General features: G+C 42.7%; 1 protein-coding gene across 1 annotated transcript in view; it reads left to right on the top strand.

The window, feature by feature from the left end:
* LOC102065141 (deubiquitinase DESI2) overlaps positions 1–22,431 on the top strand; it is a 53,056-nt gene that overhangs the window by 22,147 nt on the left and 8,478 nt on the right. The window contains exons 2-4 of the mRNA XM_005479954.4: positions 7,423–7,495; positions 8,810–8,903; positions 9,901–10,042. Of these exons, the coding sequence (XP_005480011.1) occupies positions 7,423–7,495; positions 8,810–8,903; positions 9,901–10,042 (309 nt within the window). The remainder of the gene's footprint in view (positions 1–7,422; positions 7,496–8,809; positions 8,904–9,900; positions 10,043–22,431) is intronic.

Here is a 22,431-nt window from a genome sequence, read left to right as displayed (position 1 = left end):
TGATGAGTCAGCTGGAGTGTGTTTGCAGAGGATGCACTGAATGTCTGTTTTCTCTCTGTAATGCTGGATATCAGGATGGGTTAGCTTCTTCTCTGGGAAGAAAAACTGCTACAGGTCCACAGAAGACAGCAAAGGATCCTTACCAGCAAGGAAAAGGAGATGTTAATGTTTCTTGGTCTGAGCAAGGCCACAGCACTACTCCACATCTGAAAAATCATTTAACAGCCCTATTTGTTATTACAGTTCTCAGTTACATCATTTCTGCAAGAGGAAGGTCAGAGAGCCCTAAGGCTGTATTGCTGACCCTACCAGATATGCCAGAGCCAAAGCATCTGCACACTGTGCTTCAGACAGCTCTGATGAGCTCCTGTCCAAGCTGTTGGGTATTTATCTCCCTTGCATTTTTTTTTCAGCTCATCTGAATCCTCTTTGATGGGAAGCCTACTTATTGACAGTCTGGGCTGAGGGTTCACAATACAGATAGGTGTGTAGTGTCTGAAATACACTCAGCTAAGAATGTTAGCAGACTCCTTGACATTAGCAGAGCAAAACAGTTCAGACCATTCAATACTCTGTCTTGTACAGGCACATTAAGGCTTTCTCAATATCTGGTTTTGAGTCATACAAATGTTTTCTTGTTCTTTTTTTGCTGCCAGGAATCTTCTAAGCACTTAGTCAAAGTCTCTCTTTTTTTAAAAGTATGTTGCTCCTACTTGAATCTTTTGTGTCATTCTCAAGAAGTATTCTCCCATAATTCATGTCAGCCCTTCAAATGTTTGCAGATTTGTCATTTGCAGTCATTGCTTTGCCAAGCTATTAGTGCTTCTAAATTAATTCTTATATGTCAGTCTTGCTACTTCCCTGATCATTTTGCTGCTGTTCTTTTTCAATACCTCTCAATTTGTCATTGTGAATGCATGTAAGGCAAAGGTATTGTTACTTCCTTAAGTTTCTAACACGTGAGTTTCTCAGGCACATTCCATGAGTGAATATATTTCAGTGTAATCCTGCAAATGGATGTGCTTTTTTTCATATGCTTGAGATGAAGAGTTTCATAAAAGTTGTCCAAACTTAGGGAATACAGCATGTAAAGGGGTGTGCAATAGCATGGATAATCCTTCTTCAGGGCTGCTTATAAGATTACTGTGTGGGACATGCTCTTGGCACTGGCACATACTCCAGCAACCCCTCCTCAGTGACTTCTGCTTGATATCCCCAGTCCCACCCTGGCTCACTGAGCTGACTCCTTCAGGCACAGTCAGTAATGAAGTTTAGGGAAACAGGTGGAGGTTGGAAAAATGGCCTATTGCTTCTTGTATGCTGTAAACAGTCTGCTATAAATGCCATGTTTGGTACACAGCTGAGATGGGCCATTAGTGTGCCTGGTGTGACAAGCCCTTGGCCTGGTGGGCTGGCTTTATGTGAACCTACAAACAGACGAGACAGGGATGGTCATTCTGCAGGGACAGGAAATAGTTGTTTATTTTAGCCAGCAAGTTGTCCCATGTCTCTGTTTGTGAGGCAGGTTCTCCCTCAAGCACTGAAACATGAGTTGGATGAGTGCTGGCTCTCCTCAACAAGAGAACTGTGTTTGATGCAGAGCACACCGGGTCAGCTGCCTTCAAACAGCAGCTTCAGATGTGCATGCCTTGAGGCCAAGGATGCACAGCAGTCATCTTGTAAACACCTCACAGATGTAGCTGCAGGAGGGAAGCTCTGCTCAGGACAACACCTGCCAGCAGCATAACAGGGTAGAAAGTATAAACAGTAATGGAGAAATAAGAAAATTGTAAGAGACTTTGAGTAATACGAGTATGCTGAGCTAGAACTGTGCCTACCATTTATAGGATGAGGCTCTAAGTGGAAGTGCTGGAGGTATCCCATTGTCACAGCTAAATCTTGCTTGTGACTTTTAATTAAAATATTCTGAATACACACAAAAGTTAACTTGTGAAATGCTTACTGTTTCCTTTCCACAGCATGATTAATATTTTCTTCTGTCCTCATATTCTTTCACTAAAATCGCATTGCGTCACAACATTGAAGCATAAGTAGATTTCCAATCTCTCTCAGCAGCAGCATCAGTTTTTAATCCACACACAGCATTTTAGAACCCTCTGAAATAAGCTCTTTATGCTTCTTGATTGTAAAGGTTTTATTGTTGGCTTATGCATCAGGCAATTCAGATGCATATTATAATAATGTCTGAAAAGCCACAGTAAACTCTGAAGAAATTCTTCCTGAGGAGATAGCCAAAGAATGTATTCAGCCCAACCTGAGAAGAAAAGTTCCTTTGCAGAGCAGAACTTGGCTGAAATAGAAGACCTGCAGAGACAGAGCTGGCTGCTGCAGTCTCTCAGAGGCTTGGCCTCTCATTCTTCTCAAGGCTGCAACTGAGCATCCTGCCTTGGGTCTCCTCTCCTAGTATCTGTGGGTTTGCATGAGGGAATACATTTAGCAGTATCAGTTTTAAGCATCAGGCTGTTGTTTCCCAGGAAATTTCTGTTCTATTAGAGTGTATTAACCTGAAGAGTAGGGAAGTGTCTTTAGCAGAATCTTCTTTCATTCAAAATGCAGCAGAGCAGAGGCAGTTGCACGCCAAAGGATGCCTTGTCTTTTTCTTCTCTCTGACTCTGCTCCTCAGATGTCTGCTCTTCAGCCAATCCAAGTATGAAGTGGGGTTCTTGAGTGGGGTCCTTGTGTATCCCTGCCTCATCAGAGCTACATCAAGCTCTCTTGCTGCACTGAACCTGCAGAGTTCTCAGTATTTGAGAATGCTCTCCTGGAAAAAAACAGTAGTTCCTGAGCTTTAATCAGTTCTGGCAATTGGGTTCTTTGCAAGCAGGCCAGTGACTACACCCTGAGAATTGTTTTTCTTGATATTTGAAAGTTATTGCGTACTGCAACTGGAGGCTGCACCTGTTTGTAAAGACAGACCTCCTCACTGCAGCATTTTGCTCCTTTAACACTGTCTGGAATTGTAGCTGAAAGTTGACATACCTGACTAAAGCAGGTACTTTTGGCTGATTGGATTTGGAGTGACCTGATGGGCTTTCACACCCATGTCCTTGACTTGCAGATTGATAGCTTTTGCCAACAGTGAAGAGGACATGACATAGGAGATGATCCCCCAGCTGGAAGAGCCACGTTCTGTGTGTGCTGGAAAAGCTACACACACAGGTAGCTTTTCCCAGGTGTGAAGTAGCAAAGACAGGTCTGTGTCATCACTCCTCAATACTCTGTTATGTTTATTTAGTTGCTGTTCTGCCCACATGTATTTAAACCCTTTCTCACTTAATCTGTAGTCACTGTAGTATTAGGAAAATAGCATTTTGGTGAATACACAAGCCTTGGACTCCTGGAGAATGGAGTGTAAGAGACACAGGTCACACTGAAATGAGCTTGAGTCTCACCCAATTGCAAAAGAAAACTTGCTAATAGTAGCTATGCTGTAAAATTTGATGTCATCCCACGTGATAGTGAGTTTTCACCACTAGAGCTCCGGGGCAGAAGGGGTGAACAGAAGGACTGGGACATGTTGCAGGACTGTGTGCCTGCCTGGGGCCGTGGAACAGAAGTGAGCACTGCTGCAATATGACTGAAGAGCCCTGGATCTGCAGGAAACCCTCTGTTCTGCATGTCTGTAGTTTAAGTAAAGCCTCCTTCATCCCTGCAAGCATTACTTGGGGAATAATCTGTGATCTTTTATGAACCCTTTCCTTCCACCCCTGTGGGACCAAGATTCTGGATCTTGATTTAGAGCAATGTATTAAGGAAACAACTCTTCTGAAGCTGCTGGCTGTATGCTATAAACAGCTGGGATTTTACTGGCTCGTTTCCTGAAATGCTGTTCTTTAGCTTTCCCCTCCAGTTTTATCTTTTGTGCTCTCAAATTTCTGGATCAATGCATCTCAGGTCATAATGCTGAGGTATTACTTTGATGTTCCCTAGCTGGTCTCCTGCATCAGTCTGACGTTGCCTTTAAAAGACTGCCTTTTGTGCTGAGATTTAACATTGCAGAGTATTCTCTTGGTGTTTGAGACAGAGCTGAGCAGTGTATTTGTTAGTGCACACAGTCCTTTGCATGTCTTCATGAGGCTGCTTAGGTAACTTGACTGCAGGGGCAAGCACTGCCCTGGGTGTTCTCCACTTGGATTTGTTGATCCAAGGGTCTCTTCAGCAAGCCAGATTCCCCATCCTATAAAGAGGAGATATCCCTGTAAAGGGCCAAGTACAGTGTGTGACTTGGCCCTCAAGAAGGAAAGGATTAAAATCAAGCTCAAGTGGTAGGGCTGACAGTCTTTTTTGGGACATGTGCTGACATGAGTCCCTCAACATGCTCCTTGCTCCCTAGAAATGTCTAAATATAATTATTTACCATTTTTTTTCTTTCTCCTAGAAGCAAAGCTCTGCCAGTGAACTCACAGGGAAAAGGAATAATCCTTCTGAATTACATGCAAATGGTGCTTTGAGAAGAGATAGGAAACAAGTCAGTTACTGTTTCATCAGCTGCACCCATCCTTGGTAAAGGTGTCTCAGTCACAGTAGTGTGTGGTCATACCTGGACATCAGAGCACCAAAAGAGGTCAGAGGCAAGCTCTCTCTAGCCTGGTATGCTGGCTCAGACATTGCTTGTGTGTGACACCTGGTGAAGAGTAGAGGTCTCTGCAAGGACCTATGACACTAGGTCCTCTGAGTTTACAGCTATTTATTGAAATCAGATCTAATTAACAACTGGTGGATTTCTTTCCTGTATGTTCATAACAATGGAAGGCTTAGCAGCTGTTCAGTAGTGGATGGATCTGGTGGAGTAGAATACCTGGTCAGTATTGTGGTGATAAATGGAATACTGCTTAGTGGGTTGGCTGCTCAGAGAAAGCATCAAGTGCTCAGAATATCTGTGATACTCATGGAAGAGGTCTTGTCTCCAGCATCTGGGGAGCTGTTTAGTTAAACTGCTGAGCACACTGATGCAGGAAAGATTTTGGTGACACACCATGGACAACGATGAAGTAGGTCTGAAGTAGGGAAGACAGAGTTAGTGACAGAAACTTCAATGTTATAGTACAGTATTAGTCGATGGTGGAAGGTTGGTGTTACATGGACTTCTATCTGGACAGTCATGTGTCTGGCATGAGTTCCTAGGAGCTCCTGCTGTGAAAACCCCCAGGATGATATAATCTGCCAGTATCATGATTCTCCATTCTAGACCTTGAAGATGCATGTCAATGTAATGTAGTTTTTTAGTTTCTTTGTTTTCTGGAAAGTTAGGGCATGGTTCACTGTTCTGGTAAGACTTTTACTTCTACCTCTGTGAGATGATAAATTAAAGGAATAATGCAAGAACAGAGTCAGAATATCCCTCAGAATCTAAACTATCTCACTGGTTATTACTGACCTCTGAACCAAACCAACGTAAGATCAGGGGAAACCTGAACAAAACCTGAAAATTTTGAAATTCTACTTCATCAGAGACCTTCATTAAAAGCTATTAATTGATACACTACAAACTAAACACAGTGGTTCCTCTCTGGGTTTGAATTTTGAGTTTTGGGCTCTCTGCTGCTATTATGAAGTGATTATAGCCTGGTTAGCCTTCCTCCCTGCCTCTCATCATCTGAGCTGTTCCCTGTTGAAGATGGAAATGAGACAGAATGCTCCAAGTCCCTCCTGTGTATGGTTTAGGGCACAATTTTCCAGGCAGTGTGCAATGCAAGCATGAATCACAACTCCCTTTAAGATACTGCTGTATTCAGTTCCCTGGCTCTTCATCTGACTGAACAGGCTGCCGATTCTTCTTTTCAATCTAAGCAATAACCAATTTACTCCAGAGATGAGCATTTGCTGACTGTTGCTGCTGTTCTTATGCTCAGAATTGTAAACCCCTTGGAAAACAAGGCCAGTTTGTGCATGTGTGCACAAACCTGGTTTCAATCTGGCTTGAATTCTCTTTTCCAGCTCAGCAAGTGACTGACGTGTTCATTTTAGCATAGCTTCCTCCCAAGACAAGCCGGGGGCTGTGCCAAAGTGCTGTGAGGCGTTCACTGTGAGTTCAGGCACACACTGGAGGCAGATTCTACAGCACCCTGGAGACAGGGGTGAGATGAGGACAGTACAGCCGTGATTCAGAGCTGTCTTGCACTTTGGTCTTGATAGTAGGTCACATCAGTATTGTATCAATTGAACCTAGATGCAAATCAGACTCCACTTCAGTGCCCCAGTCAGGGCTTATTCTGAATTAGAAGCTCAGCCTGACCACAGGATGGAGTATACTGCTAAGCTCGATATGGCTGATAGGAAGAGTAAGCCTAGGTTAAGGTCTGCTAAAAGGAATGGAAGGGGCAGCTCAGTGACACCAGACATAGGGAAGGTGCAGCTTATTCTAGTTCCACAAGAAGCTGCTACCAGATCCAGAAGAGAATTTTAGTTTAATGAACCTGTCATGTCCTTGTACAGGAACAAGTGAGCAGCACTCATTTTCCTCACAGTGGTAGATTAAAACCAGAATTTAATTACTAGAATATGTATCTTCATTGCACAGCAACTGTAAGTGAACTGCAAATATACCAGGCATGGGCACTTTCCTCAGTGCCTGAAAACATCATTTCTGTAGCAGTGCAGCTCTGCAGCTGACCTAATAAACACTGATGCTGAACAGGGCTAATTATCTCCAATGCAGCATTGCCCTGGCATGGCTGTACAGCTTCTTGCTCTGGAATTAGCTTAGCTGGAACTTGTTTGGGTGTCTGCACTGTCCTTCACGGTGTGGTGGAAACAGGCCCTGCGCAGTGCTTGGCAGAGGAGCATCACACACATGCACTGGACTGCAGTGCTTCTCTGCTCTAAATGTAACGGGGCACTCTGGGCTTCAGACAAAGGAGTCACTTAGCAGCTCCTCTTCAAAGCTTCTCTGACCTACTGGGGCAACAAACCTCCAACTCTATGATCTCTTTGCCTAAAACAAAAGCAATAATAAAGGGTGCTGGGAGGTGATGTTATGGGGTGTGTGGAAAATAACTGGGGATTCACTTATTGAAGATTTTGAAGGTTAAATAAGGCAAGTGAATTCATAAAAGTGACTCAGTGTCAGGTATTAGGTGAGAAGATAGATAAATAATCACACATCCTGTAGCAGCTGGGTTTATGCAGGTTCAGGTCCAGTTGTATCTTAATACAGGTTAGTATCTTCGGTGGAAAAGGTTAGATGAGCATTTTTTCGAGAGCTAATCCAGTCCAGCTGAATAAACACAGTGCCCACTTCTGTTGTCTGTAAGAGCCTCAATTTGTTTGTCTCAAGATAATTTCAAAATCTCTCTTCTCTTCAAGAGGAGCTGGGGAGATGTGAGTGGGATATACCCTAGACTAAAATCATGTGTTTCTTTTCCACTAATGCTTCCCAATGTGGCTTTTCTCTTACTGTAGTACTGGATAAATGAATACACCTCCACCTTGGGGATTGGTGTCTTCCACTCTGGCATCGAGATCTACGGCAGAGGTATGAAGTATTTCCCTTTTACTGCCTGTAGAACATGGGGACAACTGTATGGCCAGTCTGATATGGAAAAGCACCCCAAACTTACAGCTTTTGGCAAGGAATGTTTTGAGGGATAAAAACTGAAAACCCCAGCCAATTCTCTTTTCTGAGAATTGTGGAGCCTAGGAGCAACTCGTGCAGTTCTATTATGACCCATGTAGTCCTTCTTGTTCAGCCTGTAACTGCAGCCTGTATAGCTTGTGCAGGTGTGTAGCAGGATGGCAGATGGGAGGAGCCATTCTGTAGTGAAGGAGGGAGATAGAGAATGGGAGAAATCAGGGAGGGGGAAGAGAGGTGGATCAGGGGTTGTCTTAAGGCCTGCAGATGTGTTTGTGCTAATTCCCCATCAGGAAAAATCTTTTGTCCATTAATTCTTTATGAATGTGGTCTAGAATATGGTCTAGAAATCTTGGAATCTGGATTTCCAGATACTAGAAACTGTTGATTTTAAACAGTAGAGTTACAAAGAAAGGAAAATGTTTTGAAATTGTCTGGATGGGGTAGAAGCTGATTAGAGCCACCCATTTAAAAAGTCAAGGGATCTGGAAAACATCTGCAGTGTGGGGAAGGATGAACTAGCATCACAGACCTTGTTTCCTTTATCAGCATTAAATGGGAATTACTTGGCTACTCACTCATGGTATTTTCATGCAGTGCCATGCAGTAGCCAGAACCCCTGTTGGTGCTATTTCCATTTTGAGCACAGAGGCTTTCACAGGCCCTGTGAGATGGCCTGTGTGACACCACGAGGATCACAGGTTGTGTTTCACAGGCCCTGCAAGGTGGCCTGTATGACATGGATAGACTACCTGGCCCGACCTGTGTGCTGAGGCAGCAGAGTACAATCAGCCTTTCTGCAAAGACTTCCTACTCACTGCCTGTAAATCCCTCTGGAAGATTTGTTTTCTCCCTGCTCTAGAAACGGCTTCTTCCAGCTCTGTAGCACCTCTGGAAGCCTCTCACAGTTTAGCCAGATGCCTTCAATGCAGGACTTTCCACTGAGAGAAAGCCACCTGGATGAGGACAGAGACAGACTCAGGAGTTTTCCTGGTGCTGTGGGAAAGGAGTAGTGCTAGCATGGAGGGAGGCTGTGAGGGCATCCTCAGTCCAAAAGGTAACCAGGCAGCAAAAACAGCTTTCAGAGTCTGGCTGAAACAGATTTTGGCAAGAGCCCAGCCCCTGGTGCTGATGTTGAGCCATGCAGACAGCTGCCATAGACTTTTTCCTGACATGGCGTTCATTCAATTACTCACAGTCTGTTTCTTTTCTTGTCAGAGTTTGCCTATGGAGGGCATCCCTACCCTTTCAGTGGGATTTTCGAGATCACACCTGGCAGTGCGGTAGAACTTGGCGAGACCTTTAAATTCAAGTAAGGGCCCTTTTCTACATCTTCCCTTCTGCCCCTGGTAGCCATTGGTGTAGGGGGAGCAGGGAAATCCTGTCCTCTGGGTGCTCCTTTCACTCTCTTCATAAGTGCCCTCACTGCCATCCTTTCCATGATCCTGATTCAAAGGCAACCCTGCAGGGATTTTGGAGGTGGATAAAAGAGTGCGTACAGCAAAGAGGGAACAGTGATTGCACTGTGTTTGTCAGGGGTTAAAAGCACACTTATGAATGAGTGCAGTTCTGTTTTCCTATTTTATTCATCTTCTATTCTCCCAGTTTTGCCTGCTACACAGAGCAAATGCACAGGGGGAAAAATAAGACTTCTCCTTTTATGAGTACTCTCTGTGGATACTGCACAGAGTATCTGAAGTTATTGTGTGTGTTTTGTGCTGCTCTGTTACAAGGGACAGACTGGCTGTTAGAGGAGTCTGAGAGGATGCTGCATTCTTGTGTTGTTTGAAATGCTCAGACTGTGGGACTGTAGGTCAAGGAAATGTCCATGGCAGGGGGGCTTGACCTTGCCAGACCACCAGTTTATGTTGAGGGCCATTTTACAGCAAGTGCTACTGAGTGAATATTGGAAGAAGCAATAGGTTTCTGCATAAAGTTGTCAGTCTGCTCCTTCCTGGCCCAGGGGACCCTCTCAATTGTGGAAAAAACAACTTCTCTCTTGTAATAGAAATTTCTCTTCTGGGATGATGGGCAGAGTAGGAGCAGACCCCCAGAGCTGAGAGTTCCTTGGTGGTGAGCAAGATCATCTCAGGACTGTTGTCTGTGTGATAACTTGCTTTGTGGAAAAGCTGTGGATATTACTGTGCCATTCTGTCAGTCAGTCTCTGACAGCCTCAGATATGCACGTGAATAACATTTTAGGCCTGTCCTTCTTGCCAATAGCTGATAATTTCCTTCTCCCTTGGTATGTATTGCACTTTTCACTGTATCTTTCTGTTCTTCCTGTTCTATGTTTTGATTTTAACTAGAGAATCCATTGCCTTGGGCACTACGGACTTCACAGAAGAGGATGTGGATAAGATTATGGAAGAGCTGGGCAAGGAATACAAAGGAAATGCATACCACTTGATGCACAAGAACTGTAATCACTTTTCTTCTGCTCTGGCTGAGGTAGGCACAAATGGGGTTTGTTTATTCGTTTTTTACTGCTTCAGATCTGGAGTAATGTTCACAGCAAGGGACCTGGGGTCAGCACACCCTTCCAGGTCAGAGCCCATAGCCAAATATTCTCTCTTTGCCCTTAATATTTTTGGAAGCCCTTTGCTGTTGAAAGGGATGGGATCAGAGATAGAGATGTGGAAGGTTTATCACATGTTTGGTCCAAACTGTGTGGGAAAATAGGAGTACTTGTAGTTTGGTTCACTGAACAGGCACTGAGCAGGAATTGAAATGACAGACCTGGTTAGCATGCAGATGTGCATCATTTTTATTGCAAACATAAATAACAGTGTATGATCTGCAAAGGCATAAAAATGGTTTATCAGTGTTCTGGAAACAAAACTTTGCAGTATTCAGAGAGTGAGCATTCTTTTTCTTTAATTTGCACCATCCAAACCTATTAAAAATAATTAATTTTCTTATGGACATCTTCAGTGCTTTTCCATGTTCTCAAAACCACTGTGAATTTTGAGAAATTATTATAACAGAGCTGTTATTTCTATTCAGAGACAACTGAAGCACAGAGAAACACAAATTTTATTCCATCTATCTGCTGATTTTGGGGTATCTTATTTTTGATTCCAAAAGATGTGATTGTTTTGGGGGGAAGTTGCCTTCCTCCTCAACTTCCAGATGAGCTGGTTAAAGTGTGTTTCAATTAAGGTGTGAATATTCAACATTTGTGTAAATCTGATTTCCAGATTAACCCAGTGTCAGAAAAAGATGGGAAAAGCAAAAATGGAAGTCACCTTCCATAAAAACTTTCGGTGCTTTCCATATTTGCTTTATGGAAAACTCAAGGAGAGAATATAATTTGTCATTATATGGTATGGTATCAGTGAAACTTTAATTTCTCCCTCTGGAATCCTCATGCTAATTAATTACACATCTCTTGGCCTTCTTCATCATATGGGGCAAGGGTCCTATTCCTCTTTTGCCACAAGTGTTCATTCATCCCCAAATAAGCCCATCATGGATCCCAAGTGATATGTGTGGAAAAAGTACTGTATGACTTCGTAAGAAAAAAACAAGTGAATCTGAGAACCAGCAACTGATTTACAAGGGACTTACTTAGGCTCTTAGGAACACCAATTCTCTATTGGTTCCATCCTTATTAATTATATGTAGAGTCCTTTCTGCAAATGTTAGCAAATTAAAACAAACAGGAAGGAATTTAATTGGTAGAAACAGAGAATGAATTTCCAAGCAGTACACTGAGCAAATCAATGTTAGTCACACTACTAAATTGGAATCAAATATCAAATTACTAAAATAACAAATAGGAACTTTAACGAAGGAAACTCAGGAGAAAGCTGTGGGATTACTAGGAAAAGATAAACAAAATCCTTTACCTGCAGCAGTGAAATAAAGTCACTGCTTACTATGTACTTTGAAAGGTAAAATGTCTGTCTTGTCTCTAAGCTATAAGATCAAAGCCATTCTTCCTTGATTTTACTGCTACACATCAGTGAATCCCTCACTGCCCCTTCCTTGTCCAGCCTTCCTAACCCAAGTAAAGTAAGAGATCTTACAGAAAAACTAGGTATGTATTTTTAATTTTGTTTTCAATATGCTTTTAGTGGGTATCTTTATAGGAGTGGAGTTTAGGGTTAAGTTTTCCTGCAAGAGCTTTCTTGGTGGATTTAGAGCACTCATTCATTACCCCATAACCTGTCTAGATTGTAAAGCAAAAGCCTGAATGGCTGGTTCTGACACTTCTGCTCCCGGGAGCAGCATTTTCTTGAGATTTACGTCAGTTTAAATAAGCCCTTCATAGGCAAGCAGGATTTTTTGTTGCTGTTGCTCTTCACATATGCCTGTGTTTATCAACCCTCTCTAAAGCATTACAAATGCGCACCCAGAGGAGCTGGACAGCAAGACCAGGAGCAGAATGTCCTGGATGGTCTCTAGCACAGGAATACAGAAAATGGGAGGTGAAATTCTTACAAAATTAGCTGGTGGTATGACAGTAAGCAAAAGTCCCAGCCATTCAATAAGCCTCCATCAGCAACATGAGGAATATGTGTGGCTGCCTTGCAATAGGTAGCCCCATCTATTCTGGTAAGTACAGTCATTTTGAAAATTTGGAGCTGGGTGAGAAGTAGCGTAGCTTATCTTGGGATACTTCTGACCTTTTGGAAGAAGTCTGCTTGAAATCTGTAGAGACAGAACTGCAAGTTTCTATTCTCTGAATGCTTTCTTTACTTCCCAGCCTAAGTGATTTTTTTCCTCTTCTTCTTCCTGTAGTTCCCATTACAACTAAACAAACCAAAAATTACCCCATTGGGAAGTCCCAGTCCCTTCCACACAGAACTACAGGATGCATCCTTACAGTGCACAGAACATGATGACTACATGATGACTGGCTCACAAGCCTGTGTAGATAAGTGTCATCATATAGGCCCGAAAACAAAAATTATATTTGTTCTCAAAAATCAATTATGAGATGCATCTCTTTAGTATTTGTATTGCTCTTTTCTTCAGACTCATGAGCTACAAATGAGTAATTATAACAACAGCAAAACTATTTAGCACCTATTATAGCATACTCCTGTGATAGTTAAAGACAGTAAACTGGAAAAATTATTCAAAGAATGAAAATAAAAGATGTAGAAATTTTGCTCAACATAATGAAGCACTGGAACTGGGGTTTCATTCCAGCCACAAAAATAAAGATGCCAAGGATTTTGTGTGCAAATTCTCAATCTCTCTGTTGGCTGTAGCCCATCTGAAAGGTGATGCTGTAGGTACCACAACGTCGTTTCAACACAGAGAGGGCTTGGGGTGAAGGATGCTTTTTAACATGAAAGAGGGAATTCCCAGCTCTGCTCCCAACAGCCCTTTAGGCTCTTCTGCTTACAGGCATAAACCCTTGTGGACAGTTAAGGAGATGGTGGTTCTGAGCCTCCTGGGTAATGCCAGGCAGGTCACATCCCTGTGCTGTGCCAAAGCATCCCCCTCCTCACGTACTGGGTTCTTTGCTTCCTGAAAAAGGGGCTCTGAAATCTTTTGATGACATCTCTCTCACCTGCCAGTGTTAGTTGCTGGGTTTTTGGCTTGCATTGTTCTGTTTCAGCATGCAAAACCAGAGACAGAGCTTTATAGCTGAGTGGTGATGTCTGAGTTAATGAGTGTTTACACAGACATGACTGGCAGGCCTTGAGGGTTGTAGGCCCTGTGCTGGGGAGCTGTGTTCAGGCACCCTCATTTCCTCAGCTGGCTGTGGGTTTGCTAATACTGATTAGTATCCATGCAGAGGTTGTCCCTGTGGCAGGGCCATGGGCTGGGAGGATAATGCCAGCCATCTGGTCTTATAGACTGAGGGTAAATGTAGTCATGTGTGCTGCTGACTGGAGTCACAATTCTGCAGAGAGAAAGGAAAGGAGGTGTAAGATTGACCCTCCTTCCTGGATCAGCTTCCTCAGAATCATATTGTGAAAAAACAGTCACGTATCCAACTGCCAGGACTTGTAGGACAGGTTCCACATGCTGAGAAGGACTGCTGAAACCACACTTCATTTTCAGATTTTTTTTATTTTCTTTTCCTTTACCTGTGTTTTCTCAGCAAAGAGAACATCCATTCAGAAATCTTCCATCTACATCTGTTTAGGAAATATTTTTTTCTGTCAAATTTGCATTTAATATGATGATGTCTTGGGTCTCCCCATGATAACTAGTAATAGTCTTTAAGAGCTACATGCAGGCGGACTGCTGATGGTTAGGGACATGTCTGGACCTGTGACTGCCACTCTGCCATTTGGCCATGCATCTTGAAAAATCCCTGGACTACAGAAATGCAGCACAAAAACTCACTTTGCAGTGCAATTGCAGCCTCATTGTGTGCTGCTGTGGCCTCTCCCTGAATCCACACATCTCTTCTGAGTCTTCTGAACTTCCTGCCCACATCACTTGTAAGCTGCAAGAGGCTTTCTTTGTTACTCTCTCATTGCCACTTAGCTCTGAAGTTCCCTTGTTCCCTACTGCAAACTGTTGAGCATATTTAACTTGTTCAAGACTTAGTTCTCTCCCTGCTCTGCCAGTTCCCTATGGACTTTTAATGAGCAGCTGTTGGAACAAAGAGACATGGCTTGGTCTACTCACAAAGCAGCTTCTCTGGAAACAAAGAATGCTGCAGTTTTAGCTGCAGCAGTTCAGACTTCATTGTCTCTAATGCCATTTTATGGCAGCCTTCTCAGTAAGTGAATATGCTGCATGATCAGGAGTCTCTTCCTGTGGACTCTTCTTCACCAGGAACTTTGGGTTATTCAAGAAGTGAAGAACTACCAGAAAGCATAAGTGTCTGCACAGCATATTAATTAGTTTTGAAGGAAGTTCTGATGTAAAGCAGGGCATAATTTCCTGATGGATAATCATAAGAAAGAAATCTGATGCACTCCCTGAGCATTTGCCCAGCTCCAATTTAAGGTCACTCTATACACACCACTTCATACCCCTTTGCAGCCTCCCTTTACCCTAACCATCTATGTCAGTGTGAAAATGTGAGAGGCCCTTGAGTCAAGCAGTCAAATCTAGTCAAGGTGGCCTCAGCCACTTGATTCCTGTGACATGATGTCATGATACCTGCATTTATAAACCTCTTAAGCAAATTGTTTGTGGGTTAAAATGAAGAAGTCTATCAACTGGGATTAGCAACTTGCTTGCAAGAAGCTTACTACTTTCACATTGCTCATATTGATAGTCCCCAAAATCAAGCAGTATCATACTCTCTGAAGAAAACGTCCAAGAGGATGGGCAACCCCTCTGGAGGACTTATGCTTACAATTTATGCAAAGAAAAATCAGTGAAGCCATCATCATCAGATCTCAAACTTCACATCCTGTTCTGAGTTTATGTACTATTCTGTGCTTTAGTACTACTGTGGGGTTTCATTCTGATTAAGTTATGCATGTGTGGGGAATTCAGTTAGGACTATGTCAAGACTGGAAAAAGCCCTTCTGTTTGATCATCTGTTTTAAGTTACTTTGTTCTTAAAAATCCCCTGCAATCCTCCCCAATGTATACCTACAGCATTATGTTCAAAGGGCCCTTCAAGTAATTGCAAAATATTTATGTTCTTTATGACTTGTCCTGGCTGATGAAAAAGACTGTTTAAATTCTGCCAGATGGTAAAAAATACTGGCCTTTGAACATTAGAAAAACATTTTAAAACAAAGAGAAAAGGCTAAAATAATTAGTTCTTTCCGTAATCTGAACTGTTGAATTTCCTGATTCTTTTAGAACATGGAGATGTGAGATAGAAAAATGACAGAAGTTACAAATTGGTCTAAAGAAGACAAGCAAAAAGGGAAAAGCCAAACTCAAATTCCTGAACTGTAAGTTCCCTTGCAAGGTCTGGAGGTCTTAGGTCTGATCCTTGCTACTGCTTTGCAGAAACACTGGCCACTGCAGCAGCGGGCCACAAGAAGCTGCGATGTGATGAGCCAAGGACTTTCAATTATACACTTTTTCACCAAGTCTTTTCTTTGGATATGAGTTAGGGAGGAGCATGCAGACACAGGGAATGGTGAAATTGCTGTCAGAAGGCTCTTCTCAGGGCAAGACCACAGCTCATAGTTTCCCTGCAAACAGAATTTGGACTTGTGGAAGGCAGCTCCTGGGTGAGGCAAAAGCACACCTGGCACGGCTTGTGCTTCCAAACACACATAAAGGTGGAAGGTTGACTGATAGGGTTTGAGTTTGGGAAGGTGAGAATCTGAGCCCTCTGGATGGGTGGGCATATGGTGAGTGTACAGTGCCTGAGGACAGCTTCTGCCCAGGAGATAGCAGCAACTGGAGGTTCTGAGGTAAGATGAAGATTTACTGCTTTGAGGTTCTTCTCCAGTCTGGTGATATTCCTCACTGCTGAGTGTAAGGATCACACATGTCACAGGATCTTAAAGACTCTGAAAAAGCTTTTGCTTCTTAGCCCATTCACAAACAGAAGACAACTCATTTGACTTCTCACCAGCAATTTTCTATGCTTCTGCAGTATTCTAAATAAGCTGTGGAGCTGTGTTCTTACCAGAGTGACGACAGTTGCTACAACACATCTCAGAAAAGGACAAACCGCCATGGGAAGAGAGAAAAACACCTCTGAATCAGCACCATAACTGGATGATAAGTGAAATGACTCAAGGAAACCACTCCTCTCCTTTCATTAATGTGATTACTGCCAAGCAACTATCCCTATTTAAGGAAACCCTCCAATACCTTGCTATTGGACATACAGCACATCATTATCAAAGAAATGTGACTTCTGAGCATCAGGGAAGGCAGCCCCTTTAGTTCCCAAAAGCCTTACTAGTGGTGGGAAAGCAATGAAGTCACTGGGTCTTACAGGGCCTTTTGATAACATATGAAGTTGATGCTCATTATAATTAGAAAATTAATTGAGAGGCAGTGGTTTGCTTTGCCCTAGAAATTGCTGACGCTGGAGCTTTACCTGAGGATGGCAGTGGCAAAAGGTTTTATTCTTGTATGACATCTTTCCCTCATCTTCTTGAAAGAGGAATGATCTCTTTTTGATTTGTATGAGTAATTCATCTTAAGTACTGGAAAAGATCAAAACCCTCTGTATACCCTGAGAAACACTTGAATGGTCTGGTATAAATTCCCTCAGAGTTTATGAAAGCAGGATCTCACCACATCACGGAGGGGTGATGAAGCACTGTCAAAAATCCCTATTTGCTTCCCAAATTGCTTAGTCTTTCTCTTTAACCCAGAGAAACCTATTAAAAAAGATTAGACCCAACTGTGAAGTTAGTGCCCACATTTCATCATTCTTCAGAAGGTGTTTTAAGGTCATTTGGATTTCAGGAATCAAAAACTCTTTGGGAAAACATATTGGTATCTCATTATCCAGCTTCCTTTTGTACCTACTGATCCTTTTCATCCCTGTACTGCTTTAAATAGTAAATGTTTCCTTATTGCTCAGCATTTCTTGATCCAAATGATTGGATCTAAAGGGCTCAAAAATGCCATCTGGACAAATGGTTAAAATTTGAACTCATTATTAGAGTTGAACTAGGATTTTTGGAGTAAACAAGGTATTCAAAAGCAGAGCCTTCTAGAAGGATTTGATTATTTTAATAAAACTATTGCTAGGATGTTTTGTTCAAACAGAACTTCTAGCTGATGAGACATACTCATTCACAAGTAACTGAAAGGGAGAAGATTGCTGAGGTGCAGGAGAGCAAGTTGGACTAAGGATTTATTTACCTTTTGTCCTACATTTCAGGAAAAGTTCTCCTGAATATCAGCCACAAGATGTTCTGAAGTAGGGAATCCCTCAGCCTCTCATGTGGGAACTCTCCTACCTTAATTATTTACATAAACAGGGAGACAACACATTTCAGCAGAGGAAGTGAGAGTTCTAAATTGGAAATTTTGTCTTTGTTGTTTTAGAAGCTCATTTTGAAGTTGTAGAATTTTCAGAAGTTTCTACAAAGAGATTAGTTTTGAGAATTGGTGATCTTGTCCTTGGGCTGAAGTGGCCTTGGAAAATACATCTAGGGGTTAACAAAGTGAGCTGGGCCTGTTCTTTGTTAACAAAGGAGAGAAAGAGAGTCTTCTAAGTATCTGAGGTTGCTGAAATCAGCCTTGGAAAATTCTTTAGCATCCTAGATGAGGCTGGATCCTAGAAGGCAGGGATTTTTTGAACCCTGTCCCAATCAAATAGTTTGCAGCTAGAGCTGCAGCACTACAATGCTCAGCCTGGGAAGTAAATAGGTTCCAGTCTCCTGAAGTCACCAGGACTCTCTCAAATCAGCGTAAAAGGATAGTCTCCAACAGGAAATACCATGAAGAGTAACAGATAGAGTTTGCACAGTGGATTCTGGTGTTTACTGAGGAGTGCAGCAGGCATCTAGTATACCCATAATTAATGTCAGCACCACAGGGATATTATTAAACCTGCATGCCAGATGGAAATGCTTGGTAAAGCCACACACCTCAACCTCCTTGATAGGCAGGGGATGTCCTGGTGCAATCAAGTTTGCTTGCAGGCAGATCACTGGGCCTAGGATGGGTGCTAGGGGGCTTCTTTACCCCTTCCTTTGTATTATTAGTAGAGATCTGTTCTATTGGTAATAGCAGAGGGAGGCATTGTCATTGCATGTCAGTATGATAGCAGGAAATGTGCATCTCTTGTAACTGCAGTGCAGCAGTCTCTGTGCCTGGTGTGTACTTCCCTGATGGTGTGGCTGTCCCAGCTGTCCTTTGGCAATGTGGCTGGAGTTTTGGTAGAACAGAGGGATTGTATTTTACTTGTGGAGAGTGTGGAGTTGTGCTGAAGTGACAGGAGATGGTAGTCAGTACTTATTATGTTCTCTTTGAATATTCTCCCATCCTTTTTCGCCACAGCAAAACTGGCAGCACATAACAAACCTACATCAGAATCCTGCTTTCTTCAGAGAAGCTTGACTTTCAGCAAATTCTCTGAAATAAGGCAGGTTTGCTGAATCAAGGATCAAGTGAGAGCAGTTTTTCAATCATCTGTGAATAATTCAAAACTAAAGCTTTTCAGGTCCATCCCCAGGCACATGTGACTTCTTATCATAAAATTATTCAACTCTAGGAAGCTCTCCTTAGCCTGAAAGCTATCACGGAGAAAGGATTAAACACCAGAGAAAAGGAGGTTCAGGTGGCATTTGAATCACAGTCAAAAGCAGCAAAAGCTTTTATAAACCAATCTTTAGCAAATCCTAAGTAGACAAATACTGCTGATGTCTTCCTTAGTCAACAACTGCTTTTCAGTTGCCTCTGTGGCAGAGGAGGTAGGTGTTTTGTTGAGTGAAAATCTATGTGCAATTCTGTTAATGGAGACAATGCTCCCAACAGACATAAAAGACAGAAAAAAAATGAAGAAACAAACAAACAGCCACAGGACATGAAAGAACATTAGGAAAGCTTTATTTCCTGGTGCCTGAGCCAGTCCTCAGTGAAGCTGATGGAAAGGCTTGCTTCATTACAGCAGCCTTTGAATGTTGTTAGCTCCATGGAGAACAGGCTGTGTTTGTTTTCTGGTTTTTAGTTGCCACATATGTTTAAAAGAAGCTTATTTATAAAGATGCCCTGCACCCGTAAATTTATACTCATGCTTTCAGATGGATGTGATTTTTCATCTTGCTTCTGCCTGTATGCATCCACAGTTTTGACTGCATACAGTTAATAAACTGCTGTATTGCATTCCTGATGTGGTGTCTCTGCAGCAGTAAAACATTTCTAGGTGTAGGTTGTGTATAAGTTGAAATTTATGAAGTCTTAGGGAATTCCTTAGAATGAAGGTTTCTATAAAAATATTTTTCCCCCACTGTTAAGCTCTTTAGCCTTGCTATCCTGAATAGCCCAACAAAAATTACTACTGGGATAACTTTTTATATGCACTTTTCAGCTCTCAGTCCATCTTCTTTCCCCATTTATCTATTTGTGCAGGAGAATAATATGAATTGGCAGGTAATTTGAAACTGAAATCAACACACCTAAATGGCAAGATTTTAGCACATAATTTCAATTTTTTTAAAAAGGTCTGATTTTGTTGTGATACATACCTCTGCAGCTATCTCAGGTTTTCCCTATAATGTGATCCATAAAAGTGAAGGTATTTTAAGAGGAAATTTAACAAAAGAAAAATATCTCTCTGGGGCTGGTGTAAATGTGGCGGGTTTATCACCTATTTTATTTTATCTGCTTTTTGCATCTGTCTTACCAAATTGAAACCCCTGCTTTCTTATATTATAAATGAGCATAATACCTTGGGGCTAAGTTAGTTCACACGGTCTGGGGAGTTCATTCCTAGTCATACCCTCATGGAGTCTTTGAGTCCGTGTATGCAAATGCCTGAGAATAGTGCCTCCTTTCCACAAATGAAAATGGCAAAAAATACTCCTGTCCTTTTGACCACAGCCCGATGATAAATGAAAAGTGTGAGGGGTGTAATGAACTGTTTGAATATGTTGAAAGGCTTTTGAGACTGGAACCCTTTGCTTAGGAGTCCTGCCAACAGTCATGCAGAAGAACTTTCTCAATTTCTCCAAGTTCTTGTTTTCTCCCTTCTCATTGTATCTCCATCTGCAGCAATCTGCTTCTCAGTGATGTTAGGAAACAAGGCTTGAGACCGAAACACGAGAGTTTTCTGGTTAGCTATGCAGGAAAAATAGACACTCTTAATGTCTGTCCCTCTATGCATATGGGCTGGCCTGGTCATGCTCAGCATGTCCACAACACTTGAAAGGATGACCTTGTTAAGCAACAGCTGTTCTCAGCCAGTGCTCTTGAAACAGCATCTGCTAGGAGAAGGCAATTCCTCTTCTTGCCAAATTGCAGTTGTTCATTCATTTGGTGGGAGATTATTTATTTTAAATGTCATTAACAACCCAGACTCAATTATACCCAGTTTTCCCCAAATGGTCATCTGTTATGAGGCCACTTGCTACCTCCCCTATCACCCTGCAACTGTTGGCTGTACTTACAAGTGCTCGTTACAAAGACCTTCACGCTCAAGAGGGTACTGCCATGCTCCAGTGTTGGTACATGACTAATCAGTGATGCCACTCAGAATCCAGCTCTCAATGTGGTTCAACGACATGTCACAATTGCAGCCACTGTCTCTCCACTGGTGGCCTGGCCAGCGAAGCTGAAACAGTGCTGTGAGTGCTGAGGTGCTATGAGACAGCTGTCTCATTTGACCCAGAGCTACCTACCCCATCATCTGTGCATGCACACTGCTGCAGAAAGGCAACTCTGTCCTTCTACCAAGGAAGGTAGCATGCATGTCCACAGAGGTGACTGACATGCTTCTAACTAGCTTCACAAGGGGAGTAAGACTATAGGAATGTGCCCCCTGTTGACAGGGTGACAAAACTATCCTTTGTCCCAATAAAAAGGAAGTAAGCCCAGAAGTTTCTCTCCTCAGTTAGGTGAAAAGACATCTCATAGGACCTGGGGGACTTCACCTCAAACTTAAGGATAACTAATTGGACAGGAGCCAAAAAAGTCCCACCTGAGCAATTTACTAGAAAAAGAAGAGAACAAAGAAAGGAATTGCTTTTCTGAGTGTTTTACCAGGGGCAAAGACTCTTGCACCTGGCTTGGTTTTCTTCTGTAAAGAGTTTTGTTATTTTGCCTTTTATTAAAACCTTTTTGTTTTCAACACTACCACAGAAGCCATCCTGCTGATTTTATGCCTTCTAGGATAGCTGAGCTATCTTGGGTGTGAAATGTATCTCCAAGAGCTTATGAGACCTGGCTCAAGGAGACTCATATTTCACAAGACCATAGGTATTACTTCCTCCTTTCAATGCTTTCCTTTTTTCTTCACTCCTGGCTAGTCTCAGATAGATGGTGGAGATGCTACCTCTACTTTACAACACCCACAGTCCTAGAGAAGACCTGTAGGAGTTGCAGAACAAAAACGGATTGCATAGGAGAATGGGGGCATTTCAGGCAGTTGCTTAAAATAATTTAAAATTCCTTTGACTTGGCTGCTACCGTCCTGACTTTGACTCAGGCTGCTACCTCCCAGAACATAGCTTCATTACTGAGCTCATTTATCCTCATCTACAGTTTCTCAGCTATAGCCTTTCCTCTGTAAGTCACAGGCCATTCCTGGCTGTCATGGTTTGAGCCTGGCACAGAGCCAGTGCCCCCCCCCATGAAAATGCCTCACCCTGGTGTCTGCTGTGAGATGTGACCAGGAATAAGCAAAACAGGCTCTAACTTAAACATAAAGAACACTTTATTACTTAAACTACAGGAAAATAGGGAAAGACTATAAGGAAAAGAAAAAAAAGAAATTGAAAACCTTACAAAAAACTTTCCTCCTCCCCACTCCCTGACTTTCCCAATCCGATACATTCTCCCAAATCATCAACTGCCCAGCCTTGGCCCCACACTTTAGTATACTCAAACTGCAGTTCATGAAGAGGAAAGGAGTCCTTCTTGTTCCATAGGCTTCCCCTGGAAACACACTGAAACCTCGTGTGCTTCCCTGTCACTTCGGCACCGCCCGGAAAAAGTCCTTTTGCCGCTTGTGACATCTTCCTTCCATGCCCAGTGCTCTCACCACTGAGACATGGCCAGAGCTGCTTTTAGGGTTGTCTTTCAAGGATGCCTTGTCTCACTCCAAAAAGGCACAGTCTCTGCTTTGGGACATCTGTCCCCCCCATATTTTTCCAACCCCCTGGGGCCGGGGGGTCCTCACGAATGAACCCTCCTGGTTTTGAGGCACTGCCTCCCCCTAAATGCAGTCTGTGTCACAGGAACAACTGAGTCCATGGCCACAAGAAAAGTCCAGCCAAAAGGCCACTCCAAATCATCTCTCCCCATCCAATCATCTCCACGTT

The sequence above is a fragment of the Zonotrichia albicollis genome, chromosome 6 (assembly GCF_047830755.1).
Source record: "Zonotrichia albicollis isolate bZonAlb1 chromosome 6, bZonAlb1.hap1, whole genome shotgun sequence".
NCBI lineage: Eukaryota > Metazoa > Chordata > Aves > Passeriformes > Passerellidae > Zonotrichia > Zonotrichia albicollis.
The sequence above is the reverse complement of the archived record's forward strand: the minus strand, read 5'-3'. Positions and strand labels throughout refer to the sequence as shown.